Source organism: Gasterosteus aculeatus, chromosome 4 (genome assembly GCF_964276395.1).
Source record: "Gasterosteus aculeatus chromosome 4, fGasAcu3.hap1.1, whole genome shotgun sequence".
In the NCBI taxonomy this organism is placed as follows: domain Eukaryota; kingdom Metazoa; phylum Chordata; class Actinopteri; order Perciformes; family Gasterosteidae; genus Gasterosteus; species Gasterosteus aculeatus.
This window is the reverse complement of record NC_135691.1, coordinates 23147337-23168219: the sequence shown is the minus strand read 5'-3', so window position 1 is coordinate 23168219 and position 20883 is coordinate 23147337. Positions and strand designations below refer to the sequence as shown.

Genomic DNA, 20883 nt, shown 5'->3' with positions numbered 1-20883 from the left:
CCTAATAAAATGAGTAATTATCCTCACGCATATTGCTGCAGATTAGGCTAATTCATTGAAAAATTGTCAACAGATTATGTGCAAGCCAGTTAGACATAGCTAAGAGAAATGCTAAGTGACATGTTTTAGTTTAGCTACAGAATCTTCAAATTTCGCGGTCAAATATATTAGTTTTTTACTTTCATGATGTCATCATGTCCTGCTCTCGCATAGAAAACGTGCGTGGGGAGCAAAGCTGTTGCTTCACTGAATAGGCCTATATGCTTAATCAATTATTTAAAGTCATGAAGGGTGTATAGTAGCCTGTAAGCGAAATACACTGTAAACATAGATTTAAAAAAAAAAATGCTGTATAGGCTATTTATGATGACATAGGTAGTACATGAGTGTTCCTTTAACTTATGTTGTCAGTGTAATTGACAGGCTGCTTAACTGGTGTTCTCAGCCCCACAACTCTTAAATTCAACATATTTTTTCAGGCAGTGATAGGACAGGCAATGATGCAGAGAGCACAGGGAGAGGAGAAACACCAGGTTGAATAGAGAGAGGAGAACGGCTGATGAGAGAACGAAATCATGACAGTGGAGAACCAAAGAGTGGAGAAGAGGAAAGGGGAGGAAATGAAAGAAGACAAACAGAGAATGAAGAAACAGAGAACGGGGAGACAGAGAAAGATGAAATAGAGGGAGGAGATGAAGAAACAGGTAGTAAGAGAGGAGTAAGAGAAGAAACAGGGGCAGATGGAGAGTGGAGAATCTGAATTAGAATCTGAAGTAGAGGGAGATACAGAGGAAGAAGAATCTGAGACTGAAGACACAGTGAGAGGAGAAATAGAGAACAGATGCCACCCACATACCTGGACAGAAAACATAATGCAATATAGCCAGGACAGCCTTACAGAGTCGCAACGCTTTGTGTTGCGTTGCTTCGCATCGCGTTGCATCGCGTCGAGGTCTGCATGATCACAAAATTCAGAGTTTACCCACCTCTAATTTTACCACTACAGCACTGCCTGAAAACATCTCAGCTTTTTAATTCAATCATTTTTTTATAACTCCATCACATCTCAAGTTGCTGGAATGTTTCGAATACTTTCACAAAAACGTATTGTGAATTATAAAAAGCAGAGAGTAGATTAAAGCAAAGTACACAGTTTATAACTTCTGGTAGTTTTGGTTTGCTATACCTAAGCTTTTACTATTACTATGTGATGTAGCTCATCTGAGCATGAATTGAGGAGTTTTTACTCTAATTTTCACTCATTCCTTTTTTCCTGATTCTACATTAATGTTCACTTTAAACCATATGTATGCACACCGCCAACCTTGTAGGCTCAAATTTCCAGTTCATTTTTTCCTATTGGTTAACTTGCTAGTTGGCTAACGTTAACTACATATTTGATGATTTAACAGATTTATTTGTCAAATTATTGGATTATGTAAAAGCTAGGCAAAGCAAGGTAAAAGGTTAACTCTATATCTGACATGTTTTTCCCCATTAATCATTTCCAACATGAATTTGCAACCCATGGCTTAGCTACACAATGGTAAAACTCCTAAAAAAAAACCTGAATAAATCTGCTGACAGATTTTTATGCTCGTCAAACATTTCCTTGTCCTTACTCTTCAGATAAAGCAGAACGCATATAGGTCACAAGCAAACTAACTCACAGCTGACCAGTTTGCAATCCTTCCCGTCTGTAGTTCTGCCAGAAGGGTTGATGTAGAGCAATTGAGGCCGCTGCGTGGGTGGATGCTGCTGTGTAAACCTGGGACATGCAGGCCCCGGCAGGCAGCACTAAAGGGAGAAACCCAGATTAAACCTTAACTGTTTTATCAGTTCAGTCCAAGGGTTCAGAGGCTGCCCCTAGCTGGGAACTGATTGGTTGAGAAAAAAGCATTTGTCTGATAAAACTTTTTTTGATCTTATGGCAGGCGGTAGTTCACCGCAGTGGACTTTTTAACACGTTTACCACCAACAAGATTGTTTTCAATTTGACTATTGCTCGCCATGGATTTACAGTTTACTTAAGATCCAACTTACCGAGACCTATAGTTTACTTCCACACTTTGTTATTGCTGGAAACCCTCGAAGTAGTGATTTAGATCAGAAACAGTCCTTCACATTTAAACAATGCTGCATCCTCTCAGAAACCCCCCGTAACTAATGCATTTAAACAATCTGGCCTTCATTGACCATTTATACATGCACAACATTCCAGAACATTTTGGTATTTCAGACATGACAATAAATAGGTGGGACAAGGGACAGTCCAGTAGATGGTCTTAATGGAAAATGCTCAACAGAATTAGGAGAAAATGGGGCAATGCTAGACGTATTTTTGGGGACATGGCAGGCCACACATTTTAAAACGTAAATTAAAGCTGCAAGCAGCATTGGTCTGGCCCTTGTACATGTATGTATGTTGAGAGTACTTGCCACTTCAATGCATTCCTGTGACCATCAGAAATTGCTTTCACAAGTTTAAACAGCATTTCCTGTGGACCAGCAGAGTAGCAAGGTCATTTAGTCAGGTCTTAAACCTTGAATTGTTTGAGTATCTCAGAATACAATCATAAATGTAAGCCAGTATTATATTGTTAAATTTGAAGAAAACAATTTGCCTTGGCAATAAAAAAACGTTTTATTTAATATTGTCAATCGTGGTTTTGTGCTTTAAAAAAAAAAAAAGGTTTTCCATCCCTAACCACAGCACATCCACGCCATTTAATGACACTGCCAGCTTTGGATAACTTTTAATCAATAAGGTCTCTAGATTGTATTGAACTAATTTGATTCCAACAATTCCCTATGAGGATTTTGTTAAAGTAAATTCAGATAGAATTGTGTTGTTTTTAGAGCATGGCCTGTCTAAAGTCTAAATTGAATATGCTCCTACCTAATTTGGTGATTGTCGGTCAAAACTAGTGCATCACTAGTGCGTCCTTCAGAAAAATGTAGTAGGGGGGCGCTATCAAGACGTCTTGCCACTCGGAAACTTTAAGATCACACAAGATAACAATAGAACTTTAAATGTGTTTTGGTTCGGTTTCAAATGTTTGGTTCGGTTTCAATCATTTGATGCCTTTGACAACCACCCCCCCCCCCCCAAAAAAAACCATACACATAGGTCTGTAGATTGCACTGACTATAGTTGTTACTCCCCAGGAGGAGTTTGTACCTGGAAAATGAACGTACATTTTATATAAAACTCAAAACGGCCGACTTCTTGTTAGACTTAAACCCAAATTACCTATGATACCGGTGCCTACCTAATTTTATACATCTAGGTCAAACGCAGGTGATAACTGCTTTGTCAACATTTGTAGTGGGCTCTATTGAGCTGAATTGCAGCTCTGAAGTATTCAAATCATATCAGATAACTGTAATTTGGGCTTTGACTGTGCGTGCTAAGTTTGATTATTTTGAACCCTTTACCTTTACAACCTTTGTTGCTCATGGCAAAGAGTGCGTCACAATAGCACGCTGTTGTACAAAACATTATCAACTTAGTGGGCTGGCATCATGAGCTTCTTATGTTTGTATTGAACTAATTTGATTCACCTACTAAGAGAATAAAGCCAAACTAGAGACATTAAATTTCATGCAGCCAGCTGTAACCCAGTAATAGGGCTAATCAAAAGGGGCCGTTAGCGAGGCAATTATTCATTCCACAACTAAACAAACCCAATTAAAATCAAAAAAAAATCCTAGCATGTCAAATTTCACAAACTTGCTGGAATCCTGAGCTCCTTTTCGCAAAAGAAAGACAAAGAATAAGGGCTGTCAAAATGAATGCGTTAATCTATGCCATCAATGTGGCCAAGATTTATGCGATAAAATATTTTAAGGCTGTTAACGCAACTTTGTTTACTGCCAGAAGTAAACAAAGTTTACCCCGGAAACGAAACCGCCATTAGCTGCAGTCAGTTGGATCAGAGAGACTGAGGCAGTAGCTAAAGATGGGGAGAACTTTTTGCATTGGAAGTTAAACAAACCGAAACAAACCACTTCATGCACTGCTAGGCTACGCTAGCTGCTAGGCTACGTCCATCTCACCATCTACCCTGCGCGGCACACAGTCTGCAGAGGACCACCACTGTGTCCCTAAAGGACTAAGGTTTGAAAACGTCCTGGCTAAATGTCGGAGATTGTTGGCACTTCAAACACAGCCGTCAAATGATGGAGAGTTGAGAGCACAACAAACTGGACAGCAAGAGTTGCTAGTTCGACATGTTTCACCCGGTGGGATTCTGCCTCCAAGATGATCAAATGTGTGTGGTTTGTGTTTAAAATACACGCGTTCTATAGTGATTACTCATTCCTCGTAAGATTTAGTCTTTTGAAGAAAAAAAAACGTAATCTCTATTAATTTTTTTCAATCTATTGACAGCCCTAATAATTATTTTAAAAATATATATATATATATTAAAAGAACAATAGGTCCTCTGCTCCTACTACATCAATGCTCGAGCCCTAATAAACATTAGTCCCACTTCTTTGCTCGGCCATTCTCAATCAAAAATCTGGCCCGTCCTGAAGGACAATTCCAGAATGGGTGAAAGGGAGCAGGGAGGGACTAATATTCAGGGAAATAAATACCATAAATGTCCCACCTAAAGACCACAATTGAAAAATGCCAGTACGTCTCAGTTGTGGATAAAATCAGTAATATTGCAGAGAAAAGTAAATTAACGGTTTAAAAAAAAGGACACTTTGGTTGCTTATGATCTTTGGTTGCTTATGATTGTTCTGTGTTCCGACTGATGAACATCCGACTGATGTTCAATGACTTGAACCAGTGACTTGTAAGGGCCCGAGCACTGACGTAGTTGGAGGGGAGAAACTATTGTTCTTGTAATGTTATGTAAAATAGGTCGGACTTTAGATAAGAAAACACTAGTTAATGACTGAGGTAAGGTTCCTCCAGGCACTGAATAGTGTTTAATGCCGAAAAAAATACCTTGCAACATTCATGACTCGATGGTGGCGCATGGAGTAGAGAGGGTGCTAACGCCTAATTACTCCCCGGGTAAAAATGTAAAAAGCCATGGGTTAAAAATGCAATGTAAGTCGCTTTGGATGAAAGTGTCAGCTAAATGACCTGTAATCCATCCATCCATCGGCAAACCGCTTATCCTGCACACACGGTCGCGGAGGGGCTGGAGTCTATCCCAGCCAACTTCGGGCGATCGACTGGGTACACGCAGGACTGGTCACCAGCCAAAGCCACGCAGACACGGGGAGAACATGCACACTCCACACAGAAAGGCCCTGACCTGTAATGTAATTCATCAAATTTGGAAAAAAAAGGAATGCAATACAGTGATCCCTCGCCACTTCGCGGTTCACTTATCGCGGATTCGCTATTTCGCGGATTTTCATATTGCATTTTTTTTTTTTTTGGTGCATTGTGCTCTTCCGTTCATTACAGTTCTCCAACGTAATCGATGGTGGCATGTCGGTGTACAAGGATCTTTTTGCAAAGAAGAAAAAAGAGCGACAACAGCTGCCTATCACTATGTTCTTCTCCCGAACAAACACACCTGCACCGCGGGCTTCAGAAGAAGAGAACACTGCAGAGCGCAGTCAGGATGCAGCGGCCCAGTCTGAAGAGCAGTGAAACGGCCTACACGCGAGCCACTGTATTTGTATACATGTAATAGTTGCTAATTGTAAAAAAAAAAAAAGTTTTCTATTTCGCGGATTTCACTTATCGCGGGTCATTTTCGGAACGTAACCCCCGCGATAAACGAGGGATTACTGTACCTAAAAAATGAGGGATGTTTCAATACTTTTTCTACAGTCAGAAACAGAACCAAACAACGTTGATAGCTTTACTCACACGTGCATCTGTTTTAGAAGCAAAGATGCAGTATAGTTCAACTAGCCCGTACTGCCGTTTTTAAACTTCATTCACCCATTCATACACTAATGAAAAGAGCAACCATACACAGGGCCATCTGCCCATCAGGAATAACAACATTCACCACACTGTAGTTACCAAAGGACATGCTCTACACCCACCTACAGTCCCCCTGTGATATTTAATACTGTAGTATACTGCATAAGCGCATTGTTTAAACTAACAACAAAGAGGATGAACCTGAATAATAAAAAATAAAAACAAAGCCACGCTCCCGCAATTATAAATGTCAAAAATATCTTGAAGTACCAACTGTACTACCGTACTATTAATTACTCAAATATGTCTTTGACTAAAATAACTAAAAATAGTAACCACTAATTCAGTTTCAGCAACCAAAAAGCTCATGGCTGGTTCTTCTGAAAGTTACTGTAATTCATAGTTGGCCTGCAAGTGCAGTTCACCTGGTTTGTCTGGTCTTTTAGCCTCAAACATTGTGGCTAAAGAAGGACGTAAAGGATGAGAATTTAGTGTAAATGCAAATCAACCAAGCAGATAATTTATTTAGTTTTATTATGGTTTCTATTAATTGTATGGTTGTCCTCGCTGAATTAAAAGTGCAAGGAGGGTGGGTAAAATGACTCATGGCCTGGAAGCACACTTACAAGTGAACCGGTCGGTATCTAATAAACTCTAACTCCAGGATTTTCTTGCGATCAAACTTTTCTTTGGATTATTGTGCCTGAAACTGGTCTGGTATACGGCGCAGAAGTGCCTTCTTCCTGACAAGACTGTGGTGAGCTAGCGTTTTACCACAATCGCCACTCTCGCCACGCTCCCCCCTGCTATTGATTGAATAGCAATTTGAATTTGATTTATAACAACACACAGTGTTGTATGCAGCTAACTGTGTGGTGTTTAATGTATGATTTAATCGCTTATTTTGATGAGCTTTCAGAGGGCTTGTATAGTTTCAGACGCACGTTTCCGTAGATCTGCTCGTTCTCTTTCAAATCCACAATTTACGATTCCATTTTTGTAGGCTCTTACTTCTTTCTATTTTCCCCTTTCACACATAGAAAAACAGGCAGGATATATGCAGGAGAAAGTTCATGTTCCCTGCATCTCTCCTCGCCCTTCCTGGTGGCACTTCAACCGACCGCTTCCCCCGCACTATCAATCAGGCTTGTTACTTTGGAGCTGATAAACACTGAGGCCTTCAAGCTGTCAATGGAATTATTTAAGTATTCCTGTAGCCAACGACGGAGAGTAAACATTTAGGAGATATCCCTGAAGACCCCCACACACAAACACACACACACACACCAGGGACAACCAAGAGAAGAACCCTTGAATATAATAATATATAACCAGGCCATATACCGACTAAGAAACCGGTTGCTTTTAAACAATAATTTGCCCCTTTACCTCTAGCTAAAATAGGTTTCATCAATTGACACAACTGCTTATTTTGTGCGTTATGTTCAATGTGTGTGCCACTATCCAGCGTACCACACGCAAGCTCAGAAGAAAAACACTCACCCATTTCCTGGGTCGCCCCCTGGGTCTTTTCTCTCCGGTCGCCTCAGCTTTCTGTGAAGACATATATTAAGGAGAAACACATGAATCAGTCTTTATCCTGACCTTCACTTCACTTCACTTCAGTTGTTTGAGACTAATTTGTAATTTTTTGGGCTGTACAAAATAATTTGGATTACTTTTTTTTCCCGATAATTCTAATCCAGAGGGGGATTAATGAGCAATAAACCAAAGACATGATAGTACAATCATTCAATAAGCCAGGCTGTACCCATTGTTAGTTAGGGATACCATTACCAACCGTCTGCTGTGAGCAGTAACCATGGCAGCCAAGCAAGAGGCTCATGCACATGGCTGAAGAGAAACATACCATTTCCTCCTGTATGTTCGCTGAAGTGACCAGCTGTTTTGGGGAAATGTATTCAAATTTAACAAAGCATTTGTGAGCTGAGGAGAAGAGTTTCAAATGTATCCACGTCAGAATGCACAAGGTCTGAGCTAGAATTAGGCCATATGTGCGTGTTTACAGAGCATTCCCTTATTGTCAAAGTTTTCCTTTAACAGTAAGGGAAAATATACCCTGTGTTTTCTTTGAGGGGAGAAAATGACCTTTTCTTCTTTAGATTGTGTTTTTGAAGGGGGAGATTAAACCCTACAAACTGTCCGGCGCAGTCAAAGAGCCGACCCCTGCAGTCACCCACAATTAACAAGACCAGAGCGGAGTCAATAATTCACCCGATTTTTCACGGCTCAGGTTAGCAGCGAGTCCGGTGAGTTCTTAGTCAAACTGCTGACATGCGATTACTTTACTAGACAATGACCAGCAAGCATTGCTGGTGGTGTACTGGGCATGTGTGTGGCTTTCTGCAGCTATTTGGCTCAATAAACATCAGCTCCTCTTTCATCCTGACACCAAGCACACGCCACCCAGTCTGGTCACATGGAGGCAGGTGGAGTCAAGCAACTTGTCACCTGCTGGATCCCAGTTTCAAAAAAGACCATATCGACATTCTGTGTGCAAAATTGAGCTTTTCAGTTTCAAGTAAATCTCAATTTGTATCCCTTTAAAGAAAGAACTGTTGTCTTGTCAGTACTGTACTGCAAAGTTTTTTAGGGGCGAAGGGCAGTTCAACTGTCAAACCTTCAGATTCACTGTATCACAGCCTCTAGGTTCAGCACTGGAGAAGCAGTGAGGAAATCTCACCAAAGGAAATCAGTATTCTCCCTCAATGTGTTTTCTGAGTTTTTTAAATAAAAAATAAATGAATCTACGATTATAGCAAATAATCCCATTACCTTATTATTGCTTGAGTGTTTTAGACCTGTTTTAAGAACCAACAGAATGAGGATGTCTTGTGATATGATGTTCTAATGCTCTGCGTAATGCTTGTGTATATCATGACGTATCACATTGCTAGCTACCCAATCTGTGTACTGTAATCCCAGGTCTGGTTGGGATGCAATTTTAATGTGGCAATCGTCTGAGAGACAATACTCTGTTCAATTAATCATCCGTGTATTTTGTATGCCTGAGCAGTACCCCAGAATACCCAGCGTTGGGATGGCCTCACAGTGCATTATTAATAATTTGCCAATTTTCTGATCTGCTATAGCTGTTGTTCAATGTTTAGGCCGAACAAAATACTTACTCAGTAAAAGAAGGATTGTGGTTTGGGCTTGACAAAATACTATGTGAAGCAGTAGGGGCTAGCTAATAAAGGGCGATTGGGCGTCGCTCCACCAGGAGAAATAAATAAAAGAAAACATAATATTATATTATAACAAAATTAACCTGCCCTTTCTGTACGTACCATCTTATTTTTCAGAATGGTGTGAAAAGTGGTCCGTATTTAGTTTAAATAGTCGAGTTGAGGTAGGGAGCACAATTAATTCCCCTCACAAGCTGCCATGATATATATCTGAGATTGCAGAGGTGATTGATGTGGGGAGGAGAATGGAACTTTTGAAATACTATAAGTTAAAAGGTGTGGACCTACCCCTGCACTCTTTTATCTGGAAAGATTGATATCTTCGCTGTTTATCATAACAATCCCAGATGAGACGCGACCGGATTACGGCGAGAGCAGAGTGGTTCACTTTTCAAAGTGCTGGGAATGTTTACATTGGTTGATGGTGGCAAGGGAGCACTAAGGCTGCTGTCATCGTGAGCCTAACACAGTTTCATCTAACTAATGGGTGAAGACATGGGGGACTCGCCCCGACCTCGCTGGGATGAAGAGCGCCCCAGCCTTAAAACATGAGGTGGAGGAAGTTGCTGTCAAATTCTGAAGCTTTTCCCCAGAGTATACTTTTCATCCCAACTTTAATCTTTTTCTCATTTGTCAACTCGTATCTCTCACGCGTGCGGTCAGAGAGTGCTGGTGAGTTATGGCCGTTTTCCATCATCACAGATGCAAAAAACAGGTTCCTGTTGTTTCATATAAGTTTGCAGTTTCAAGTGGGTTTGTGTACTTGGGAAGTTTTGTAAAGGTGTTGAGGGCGACTGTGGGTGAGTGGGGAGCGCGGTCGTCCTCCAATCAGAGGGTTGTCGGTTCGATCCCAGGCTCTGCTAACCTGCATGTTGTTGTGTCCTTGGGCAAGACACTTAACCCAACATTGCTCCTGTAGCTGTGACTACAGTGTGTGGATGTTAGTTACTGATGGGCAGGTGTCACTGTGTATGGTTCTCCTGTCATCAGTGTATGAATGGATGTGAATGATGTCATGTAGTGTTAAAGCGCTACGAGTGGTCAAAGACTAGAAAAGCGCTATACAAGTACAGGCCATTTACCATTTACTCTGAGGGGAGTAGGTGGGGTTGTGGATTAGTATTTTGATGATAAGAAATGAGGAGACACCTTAAGGATCTTCTTTTCAAAATCCCACCTTGTGGTGCACAGAGGCATTTTGGACAGCTTTTCCAAATTAAAGAAAAAGTGTATTTAATGACACCAATTGTGACACCAGGAGCCACAGAGTGATAATCGGATGTAAGTCGGTGAAGATGAAAAGCATGTGTGTGTCGTTGAGGTGCCCATCACCTTTTGCGCCGCCTTGGAGGGGCCCTTGTTCTTACTTCCTTTGGGCCGGCCCCTCGGTCGCTTGGGGACAGGCTCTCCGCTGGGCTCCTGAAAGGTAAAGGGGGGATGGGACATGTCATGGGTGTCCAGGGACAGGAAACATAAAGCTTTGAACCCCTCCCCATTTGGTCTTTGCTTTATGGTTCAAGAGCAAGAGGGGAAAGGGCTGTGAGCGTGTTTGTCTGTGTGTGTGTGTGTGTGTGTGTGTGTGTGTGTGTGTGTGTGTGTGTGTGTGTGTGGGTGTGTGTGTGTACCAAAGAGGGAATAAATGAGGGAACTATTCTTCAGTATGACGGTTAAAATGTCACACAATCTTTAACCCTCCATAACAACTAGCTGCTTGATGTGTTTCTGAACCTTGAGTCACACTGCAGTCTCCAATGGACTTGATTTCAGTGTGACATTTGGAAGAATAATGTGACTTACAGTGAATCTCATCCACAAACACATTCACAGAAAGTGATTGAAAGAAACACTTCATGCCCTTACTTTTTTTTTTTACTCATGGTGTCAATTAAAGATCATCGGCCAGAGCCAAGACAGTAAACAGACACATTCCAGCTCATATGTATGGAACCTATTCAGCATACATACATTTTACATACATACATAAACCGCAGTCCATTTGTGGAAATACAGTGTTAATGGGGTTCCTTATGAATATAATACTATAGGCTACTAAACAGCAAAAACAAGTTGTGGAGGGTTGCACCCGCTGTAACTATTAAATCCGCTCACTTTAAGACAGAATATATGCAAGAATCTGTAAAACGGACAGCTCAAATGAACCTCAGCAACAGGACCTAAAGTCCCCGCTAAAGTTTTAAACTTTCCTTCCCAAGTAATGTGTCCAAAGGCGGAACAATGAGCACATGGACTCCCGTCTGCCTCTCGTTCTTCCGCCTATCCGCGGCCCTCAACGAACAGCAGCGAGACACGAGCTTACTTTTGGGGGCTTCCTCGGTCTCCCCGGCCTCCTCTTCTGGGGCTCCGCCGCCCCCGTGGTGGGTTCTTGGGAGCTTTCCGCGGCCTCGTCCCCTTGTCCGCTCATGGTTCCTGCAGCCGCTGCGCCTCCTTTCCTCCCGGTGAACAGTAAAAAGAAAGAAATCGGAAGCCGACAAATGAGCCGGTGGGCAGCTTGGCAGGATGTTTGGCTCAGTAAGAAAAAGAAAACCGGACGACGGAGCCCGACACGCCGAGTGGCTCCGACTTAAACTCGGCTAGAACGCGCCGCGGGACCGGGGTCGGGAGCCACGCAGCGGCGAGCCTTGACAGCTCGGCACGGATCTTCGGAGAAGTGGGTGCACAACAACTGCATCCACAACCCACTCCAAAAACCAACTGGAGCCACTCAATAAGGATGGGTTTAAAGAAAAAAAGAAAGAATTCACCTCTCCGGTGGGCGGATAACGCGGCTGCGGAGCGGGGGGGTTTGGGGGGGTTGGATGGGTGCCAGAGAAAACTTAGAGGAAGACGGAACTCTGGCGGCGGGCCAGACATGGCGGGCCGCATTTATGAATTAAATTGACATTTTCACACGTTTCAAGGGAATGTGCTGCAGCCCGTTAGAGCACACGTGCAGAGATGCTCCTCGAACAACTTCTTCAACAGTTCATCCTTTAGAAGTTAACTGCACATAAACAACGCCTTCTTTTTAATGTAATAAATGACCCCCACTGTGGTTTGGAGCAACGCAAAACATGTGAAAAAGTAGTGCAATGATCCCTCGTGAAATCTGAACGAATCATTTAATGATGGATAAATGTGGAAATTTAGAATTTTTGCAACGATGAAATTAAAAGTAAGCAATATTGCATTTTAAAACGCTATATGTCATTGTGTATAAAATGTATTCATGAAAAGTACATTTTTATTTCATCTTTTAAATATTTATTCGAGATATCGTCTTATTATATATATAGATATATACACACACATTAATAAAATATATATATATATATATATACAGTAACATACTGTTTGATTAAAATTGTCCACAAAGCTTACTATTCTGAACACTCATAGATGCACAAATCAACAGTTTTATGCAGAAGGTGGCATTTTTAAAAGTAAAACTGGACCAATGAATTGTTTCAGAAATGTATAGATATTTAGGCTATATGGAGAATACGTATTTTAAATCCTTGAGATTCCAAAGTCTCCTAAAATAGCAAGTACGTCAGGTTAGATTTGGGGGGAAATAATGATCGGTATGCACTTGTAAAATTATTGCCCTTTGGGCAGTCGCAAAAAAAAAGAAAGTGTGTTGCTTTGAAGCACTCCGCCGTGGACGTGGAGTGAGATCAATTACACAAGAACAACAGACACAAAGAATAAAGTGCCTTACGTGGAAGACCTTTCCCACGGTCCTGTGGCCTGCTCTCCAAGCTCTCTCTTTCTCTCTCTGCACAAGCAGCTCAGTGAGAATCAGACTTATTCTGAGCTTTAAACACCAATATCATCAGAAGGCAGGTTATTGTACGCATTTATTTTCCGCAGAACTCCCCCCTCTCCACAGAAACAGTCGGTTTATTGAGAGAATGTGTGGTTAACGCTGAGCTGCTATTCACTTCATTCATAAAAAAAAACAGCTCTTAGACCCCCCAAAGAAGGGGTTTGTGTGCAGTAGAGGCCCCGCCCCTTCAGACAGAGTGGCGTCAAACCAATACAATCAATGGCTGCACAGATGCAATACGCGGGGCCGCTCTCGTGCACGCGGCTGAGCTGGCCGCGCAGCTCTGTGTAAGCACAGTGAAACCAGGAAATCAATAATGTATTCTTCATTTCGGTGGAGAGCAGTCTTCCTGCTTGTGCATGCGTTCGCCGCGCGTACGCGTGTCTGTGGACGTGTGTGGCCAGGGGAATATTGATTTGAGCAGCTGGAGACGAACTGAGCAGTATCAGTATCAGCTGTTCTGCTTTAATCCAGAACAGTGTGTCCAGTTGCCTGTGCATGAATAATTAAATACATAATTAACATTGGAAATAGGATTTTTTCAGTTATTTCTTTTTTGTTTATAGACTTGTTACAAACGTTTCATGATAAAAACAGTTCAATATCTGCATACACTTACAACTACATGTATTGTACATCATTTCTTAATTCTTCACAAGGCTTATGTATTTTGAATGTGTTCGAATAAAATGTTATCCAGGCATTACGGAATGTTTTGGCAGGTGTAGTCTGAACGTTTTTGTTGCCTGAAAATATAGTCTTACTGCATGGTCATTTTGCTCTTAATTTTGAGAATACATAATCTTAAAATGTGTATTAGGATAGAGCAGTATTTGTTTATTATTTTGTTTAAATCAAAAGTGGTGAGTGCCAAACAGGTTGGAAAGTAGTGAGAAACGGAATTGGATTCTTCGTGGGGTATCCTTGGCATTAGGAAATTCTAGAAGAACGCCAAATAAACCCTTTCATTTTAGAATAACGTGATCTAATGCCTAGGTCTTCAATAGGGGGTCCGCGACCCCCAGGGGGTCCGCGGAGGTACTGCAGGAGGGTCGCGAAATGTTTGGTTGATAAAACCATTTTTTTGAATTTATATTATTTTTTTGAATTTTTATAATAATTCTATTTAGAATTTTTTTTCAAGTTGTTATTAATTGTTAGCTCAGTGTTGTATGCAAGATGTATGTTTATAAAATGGGAGTGGCACGGCCACCCTTTACCTTGCACATGTTAAAAATAAAAATGTTAATGAATATATGAACCTGTAGCTTAGTATTTAATGCACAATAACAGGATAGCTATGTTTATACACTCTAAGAAATGTAATTGCCATGTTGTTCACTTTATGTAACTTTGTTATATTAAGATTACTACATTTATTAGGTTTCTAGAGAATAAATAAGAAGGTTTCATTGGAATAACGTAATAGTTTTAGATTTAAAAGCTACAAAACAGAGCCAATTAAAACTAACGTCATCTACTCACTTGCATCTCCCTTTGCGTGCCTGAGACTTGCACTGCGCATGTTTGAGACCTGCTTCTGACATGCGTATTAACCACGAGCTCGTCACGTAACGTTTCAACCGCCAGCACTCGCTCCATGCGCTCAGGGGAGATCCTACTTCATCCTTCTAACAAAAGTTTCTTTGAAAAAATAATGTGGAACTGTACATTGTGTCAACTGACAATAAATGTTTTTATTTTTATTGCACTCCGTAAATTATGATGGAAAACAGTCTTTGAACAGTCTTTTTAAATCACACACACACACACACACACACACACACACACGAGGCAACGTATGTTAACGTTTAGTTTCTTGCTAATGTGTTTTTAAATTAACAAGCCTCGAAGGTCTAAAACAGCACGCAGAATTTTTAAAGATAATATAAAGTGCATTTTGAAAGAAACACAATTGTCTATTGCGTTTTTCGTAGACAATAAATAACAGGTCTGAGCTAGAAATGAAGCCATGCAGTGTTAATCCTAAATAATTGCAAAAATGCAAATTAGTCTGGTCCTAGTTGAGTTTATACTCCCTATAGCTACAACCTTTGTCGATTGTCATTGGTAAAAAGCTGTGTTTATTTGTGTGGTATCAATTGAGCAGTCACCCATCCATGTACATACTATGCCCATGCTCATTTAAAACATGGAATTCTCTGAAAACTCATCTGATCCGATGTCATGTTGATGTATTACATACTAGAAGTAAAGAAATAGTAGTTTTTACATGTATTTTGTGCCCTGGAAGTGAAATACCATCAAGTAGAGTACTTTTCTCACATCTATAACCATCTGAAACATTATGAAACAGTAAGTTGTGTGTTTCAGAATTGCACATTTCAAACTAATATATATATACTACTTACAAATACCACAGGAGTAGAAGGCATCAACATTGCAGTTAAAGACTGTCAATAGTGACCATAATGTATCTGAAGACCAACCAGATGATCTTGGAGAAACCGCTTCAAACTTAGATTGTCAGAGTCTGACAAATCAAATGAGAACTTGCAAGAAACAATAAAAAAATTGGCACGTGAAACTAAAAATTATCCCATCTGTTGCAGCTAAATGCAGAGTTCACCCGCATTATCAAAATCCCCCTGCTGTCAACCATTATGGTCCAACTGGATCATTACCGTGTTTTCCGCACTATAAGGCGCACCTAAAAGCATTTAATTTTCTCAAAAAACGACTTTATAGTGCCTTATAATCTGGAGCGCCTTATATATATGGATCAATTGGTTAATCGGTTGATCCATACTAGTTGAACACGGCGCTCAAGGCGCTCTGCCAAACATGCCAAAGCTCGGTCTACGATGGGGAGATGCTGAGCGGCGCTCAAGCGCGTGAGATATGGAGCTCGTTTCAGGGCGCGTCGGAGAAACAAAGCTGTCGTTCTTGCCGAGCACTTCATGAGATTAAAGAGCGAGAGACGGCGCCCTTTTCTTTACAGTAGCTGAACCATCTTAACGGGGAAAATAAGTTATTCTAAAAGCAGCCGAATATTTAAGGCGTGGATGGCGAGGGGGGCAGCGGGAGCGGACGCACCTCGCAGCATCGATCGGACCCTGAAAGCACCGTCTCCACCTTACTGTCAAAAAGAACAACAGCGAGCGCGTAGAAAACTCCTTCGAGCGCGAGCAGAGATTCTCTTCGCGAGCAACGAAGTTCACGTTTCACAAGCGAGCAAATACCTCGCGGAGACAAACTTTTGCTCGCGAGAGACGGACTTTTGCTCGCGGATGATTGATTTTCGTTAAATTCTTAAGGTCATTTAATCAGATTTCAAATTAGGCCGCGGCATTCTTGAGTTTGGGAACCGCTGGTTTAGACGTTGCAATGACAAATGTAGCAGTCACGCATAATCAAATGCAGAAGAAATGCTAGAATAAGCAGTGCTTTTACTGTCCATTCATTGCGGACGACAAACGTAAAACCCATGTTGTGCATGCAAATGTAAATATATTATGCCAGTAATCTACATGGATTTAAAATTAAAATTAACGTGACTACACCAGCTGTTGTAAGCGTAATCCCCGCAAAATTCAAAGTCAAAATGGCGGCAGCGATGCCGGCCCAAACAAACGCTGTTTCCGGACTTCTTTTTCTTCTCTTTTTTCATCGAAAAACAATCAGTATTAATTCATACATGTTAACAATCTGTCAAATTTCCTCATTACAGTAAACCCTGTGAATCACTCTCAACCAGAATGTGCATCCACTCGTATGATAATTAAGGATAAAGATGGTTTGCATTCTGATGCTGGACATACTAGTGTGTTAATGTTGGCAAATAAGAAAAAGATAAGATGCAGGTCCACCCCTCAGCCCCCCTCAACAGACCCTCCCTTGCAACTCAAACCACCAAGAATGCAACAACTTTATAGAGATGTAGCAGGGGAGCACGAGACAAGCAAGGGCAGCTCTCGTTCCCAGGATCCTGCTGACCTGCACCCGAACAGGCCGGCTCCACGCGGACCTGTCTGTCCACAGACATGGCCACCGACTGTGTGGTCCCGTCCAGCGAGGTGTGCGATAGACATAGCTGATATCAATAGCAGGGACAGCATCATCAATCAGGGCTTGTCCCGTGGAGGGGTGAGTGTGTGTCTATCTGTATGTGTGTGTGTGTTAAGAAGCTCTTTTCCATCCACATCTTTTTATGATCCTGCACTGGGTCTTTTTTTTGTGATAAAAAAAAGTATTGCATATATTCATTAAAAATCAACCATCCATTACCATCAATATACATACACATATACAGTACACACATGCCCATACGTACTGTGATGGCCCAGCCGGTGAGCAGTGCCCCACGTGGCGAGAAACAGCCAGGAGAGGGCCACCAAGAGGCATGGTAATGGAAGGGAGGTACTACCCCAGGTGTCACTGAGTTCCCCTCCCAGGTGTCGGTAATCACGCAGGCAATCAGGAGCCTGTTTTAAACCTTCCTCCCAGGAGACACGAGGGAGGAAGCGAGGGGGACAGTCGGAACGCAAGGAGGACAGTCGGAACGCAAGGAGGACAGTCGGAACGCAAGGAGGACAGTCGGAACGCAAGGAGGACAGTCGGAACGCAAGGAGGACAGTCGGAACGCAAGGAGGACAGTCGGAACGCAAGGAGGACAGTCGGAACGCAAGGAGAGTGAGACCCAGCGATATTGCGCAGCAAAAGGAGTCTAACTAAATATATTCTCTCTCTTCTGCACCAGGAGGAATCTGGCGAAGCCCCGATGTCGCTGGCCACCCCGGTGAAGAACTTTTGAGTTATCGTTTTCTCACCCTTTTTCCCCCCTCCCCCCGTGGCATTTTTTGATAATAAACCTTGGTTAATTCCACCGTAACCCTGCTTGTTATCTGCCTCTCTTCTCCCCTGGGACCTCTTGGCCTACCCCACGAGGTTGGGCGCTCACAGTACACATAGGTACACATGTAATGTACCCATGTACACGCGTACACACGCACACTTGAACATATAAACAAAACGGACACATAATAGAAAGAAAAAAAAGTTTAAAAATATTATTAGAAAAGGTATTCTGTTTTGCCATTGCTCTTTCATCATCTTCCAGATAATTGTTTAGTTCTCAGTCCACTGCACATTTTATTACACACATTAGTGTTACGGTGTGGTTCACTTCCTGTCATATTTTGCAGTTTTCTGCCACTCGTGTCCCCGGGTAACTTCACTTCCTGCCTTGTCCTGTCATCCCCTGTGATCGTCTGATAGTTTCCACCTGTGTCCAATCACCTGCACCTCCATAGTGTATTTAAGCCGTGTGTCTCTTGTCACGGATGTCCCTGTCTATCGTCGTGGTTCCTGTGTGTGTTTTTGCCCCCAGTTCCTGTGTGTGTTTTTGCCCGTTGGCCTTTTGCTTTGTGTTGGAGTTGATGACTATTAAAGTCCTTTTTGTTTCCTGCAAACTCTGCATTTGAGTCCTGCCTTCCTACCCAACCCTGACAATTAGTCAGTTTAGAAGAGGGATTGGGATTTAGGAGGAGTAACCATTATTTTAAAATGAATGATTTTTTTGGAGAGGGCGGTACGGTGGCGTGGTGGTTAGCACTGTTGCCTCACAGCAAAAAGGTCCTGGGTTCGACTCTGCCCATAATTCGGGACTTTAAATTGCCTGTAGGTGTGTGAATGGTTGTATGTCTCTGTGTTAGCCCTGCTATTGGCTGTTGAACAAATTTCTGGGATCTCACAGGGGACTTCTTTCTACCCTTACTTTACCAAGGACACATTACTCCTGCATTGGCACTGAAAGTTGGTATTGGACATGAATTGAGAGTTGCAGTATTTTAGGATTCTCAGCTGCATTCGCTGAAGGTGTCTACACATTTAATCCTGTGCTAGAGCCTTGTCCCAGTAAAGTTTCCTTTCCTTTGGAAGTTGTATGTAACATGCACTAATTTTTGTTGTCACGGATTGACTTTGGTCCCTAAGTCACAGTTGCGGACCTACTCCATTGATTTTTGGCCGTGGCTCAGCATAATTCGCTGCTAAGACTGCTAGTCTAAAGGCAAATCAGTGCAGCAGGGATGGTATCGGGCCACCTGTCCAGCTGCATACCTGTCTGACTACCTACCTGTCCACCTATAGTACCAGTCAAAAGTTTTGACACATTCAATTCAATGAAAAACTGTGTCCAAACGTTTGACTGGTACTGTACCTGTGTGTCCACTAAACTCTGTCTAACCACCTACCTGTCCACCTACATACCTGTCTGACTACCTACCTGTCACATTACTCACCTGTCTACCTACCCGCATGTCCACTTACCTGTCTTCCTACTTACAAGTCCACCTACCTCCCTGTAAGTCCACATACCAGTACACCTACCTACCTGTCCATGTACCAGAATGTCCACCTATCTGTCCATCTACCTTCCTGTGCGTAAACTGCCTATGCACCATTCCAGCATTCCGACCTATGCTGGATGCTGTATTTGGTTCAATCTGAAACAAAAAAGCAAGGTTTTACTAAGTCTTGTGGGGGAAGTTGGAACTGTACACTACCATGATGTTTCAAACCTCAGGGTGGGGATTCTCCTCCACCCAGCAGTCAAACACACTACTCTGTCTGTCACAGAGTAGTAGAGTACTCCCTGGGGGAGATACAGTAGAAGCTGATCGTAAAAGGAGAAAAAGGAAGACCAACCTTTGAAGCAGTACAATTGATTCCAATAGATTTGCTGTGGAATCCAGCTGCCACAGGTCCATTGCCAACGTAGAAGTCTCATGTCAAGGCTCTTTGGTGGCACTCTGAAGAGATTCCTGCTAGATCTCATCGTATATACATTATAACCAGATATTTACTAAAGCCCCATAGTTGTGATATTTAGTAACTTTAGTTTGCTTTGATGCTAATGTACTACAAACACAACTATTGACCAATGATTGATGGGCAGGATTTATTCCTTGTTTCCTTCCTTTCTTAGTTCTCAGATTCTTAGTCATCTCTAATGAGGCACAGTCTACTCAGCAGAGGACTGCTGGTAGGGAAAAGTCTCCATCTGCTGGTGCAATTGCCCCCAACTCCTTCGTCAACACCATCTAATCTTCACGTTTCCACAATATATCATGCTTCATACATTTATATGTGTACTATTATATCTTGCTTTTGTTGTTGGTGCTTTTTGTTGATTCATTTGATGTTTTTATATTCCTATATGTTACTGGATATTTCATAGGGGCAATTGTGGCTCAGTAGTAAAGCAGGGTTGTCCTCCGATCGGCGGTTCGATCCACTTGTGTAGATGTATTGTTCAACATCTACCCCCAAAATGTTCACGTTATGGTGCGTTAATATTATGAATGTTAGTTACTGATGGACAGGTGTAACTACCATAAGAGCTTTCTACTGCTTATGGTTGAATTAATAGAAGCTAATATTAAAACTATTTTTTAACATGCTTGTGGTGGCGGGCGTGGTTTTGGCGAAAGAGAGAGAGGGGGAGTGGCTCAGGGAACGGTGCAAGGTGGAGGCAATTGGCCTCAGCTGAGCTGAATGTTGATTGATTGTGTTTGTCTTGTTATTTAAAACGCAGTAAGGGCGATTGAGAGGAGAAGGGAGCCGCAAAACCAGAAGCTCGCTGTGTTTCGACGAATGTAAGCCGCAAAATAAAAGCATTGTCGACCAAACCTGCCATGTCCTGCCTTATTCCAGAACCCCAAGGACCTACACCTGTGACAATGCTTTTCCAATGGATTTTTGTTTTAATAATTCCTCTTAAACCTCTTCAACTTTCAAATCATTCAGTGATTGTCTCAGTTTGTCTCTCAACTCGCCATCACTTAACGGGCTGTGTTCGAAGTGACCAACAATCTCCCAACATTTAGCCAGGACATTTTCCAAACCACTGTCTTTTTTAGAGCAACGGTGGTGGTCCTCTGCCGACTGTATGCACCACAGGGTAGATGTTTAGATGGACA

General features: G+C 42.0%; 1 protein-coding gene across 2 annotated transcripts in view; it reads right to left on the bottom strand.

Annotated features, from left to right (window-relative positions):
- Positions 1-12098, bottom strand: part of hmga2 (high mobility group AT-hook 2) — a 36967-nt gene extending 24869 nt beyond the window's left edge. Inside the window, exons 1-5 of one of the 2 annotated variants that reach the window (XM_078101389.1) lie at positions 11432-12098; positions 10447-10533; positions 7409-7459; positions 1671-1797; positions 857-954 (exon numbers count right to left, since the gene is read on the bottom strand). In XM_078101389.1, the coding sequence (XP_077957515.1) occupies positions 857-954; positions 1671-1797; positions 7409-7459; positions 10447-10533; positions 11432-11536 (468 nt within the window). In that variant the 5' untranslated portion in view covers positions 11537-12098. The remainder of the gene's footprint in view (positions 1-856; positions 955-1670; positions 1798-7408; positions 7460-10446; positions 10534-11431) is intronic. The other variant, XM_040174808.2, reaches the window with a different exon arrangement.
- Positions 12099-20883: the final 8785 nt, after the last annotated feature.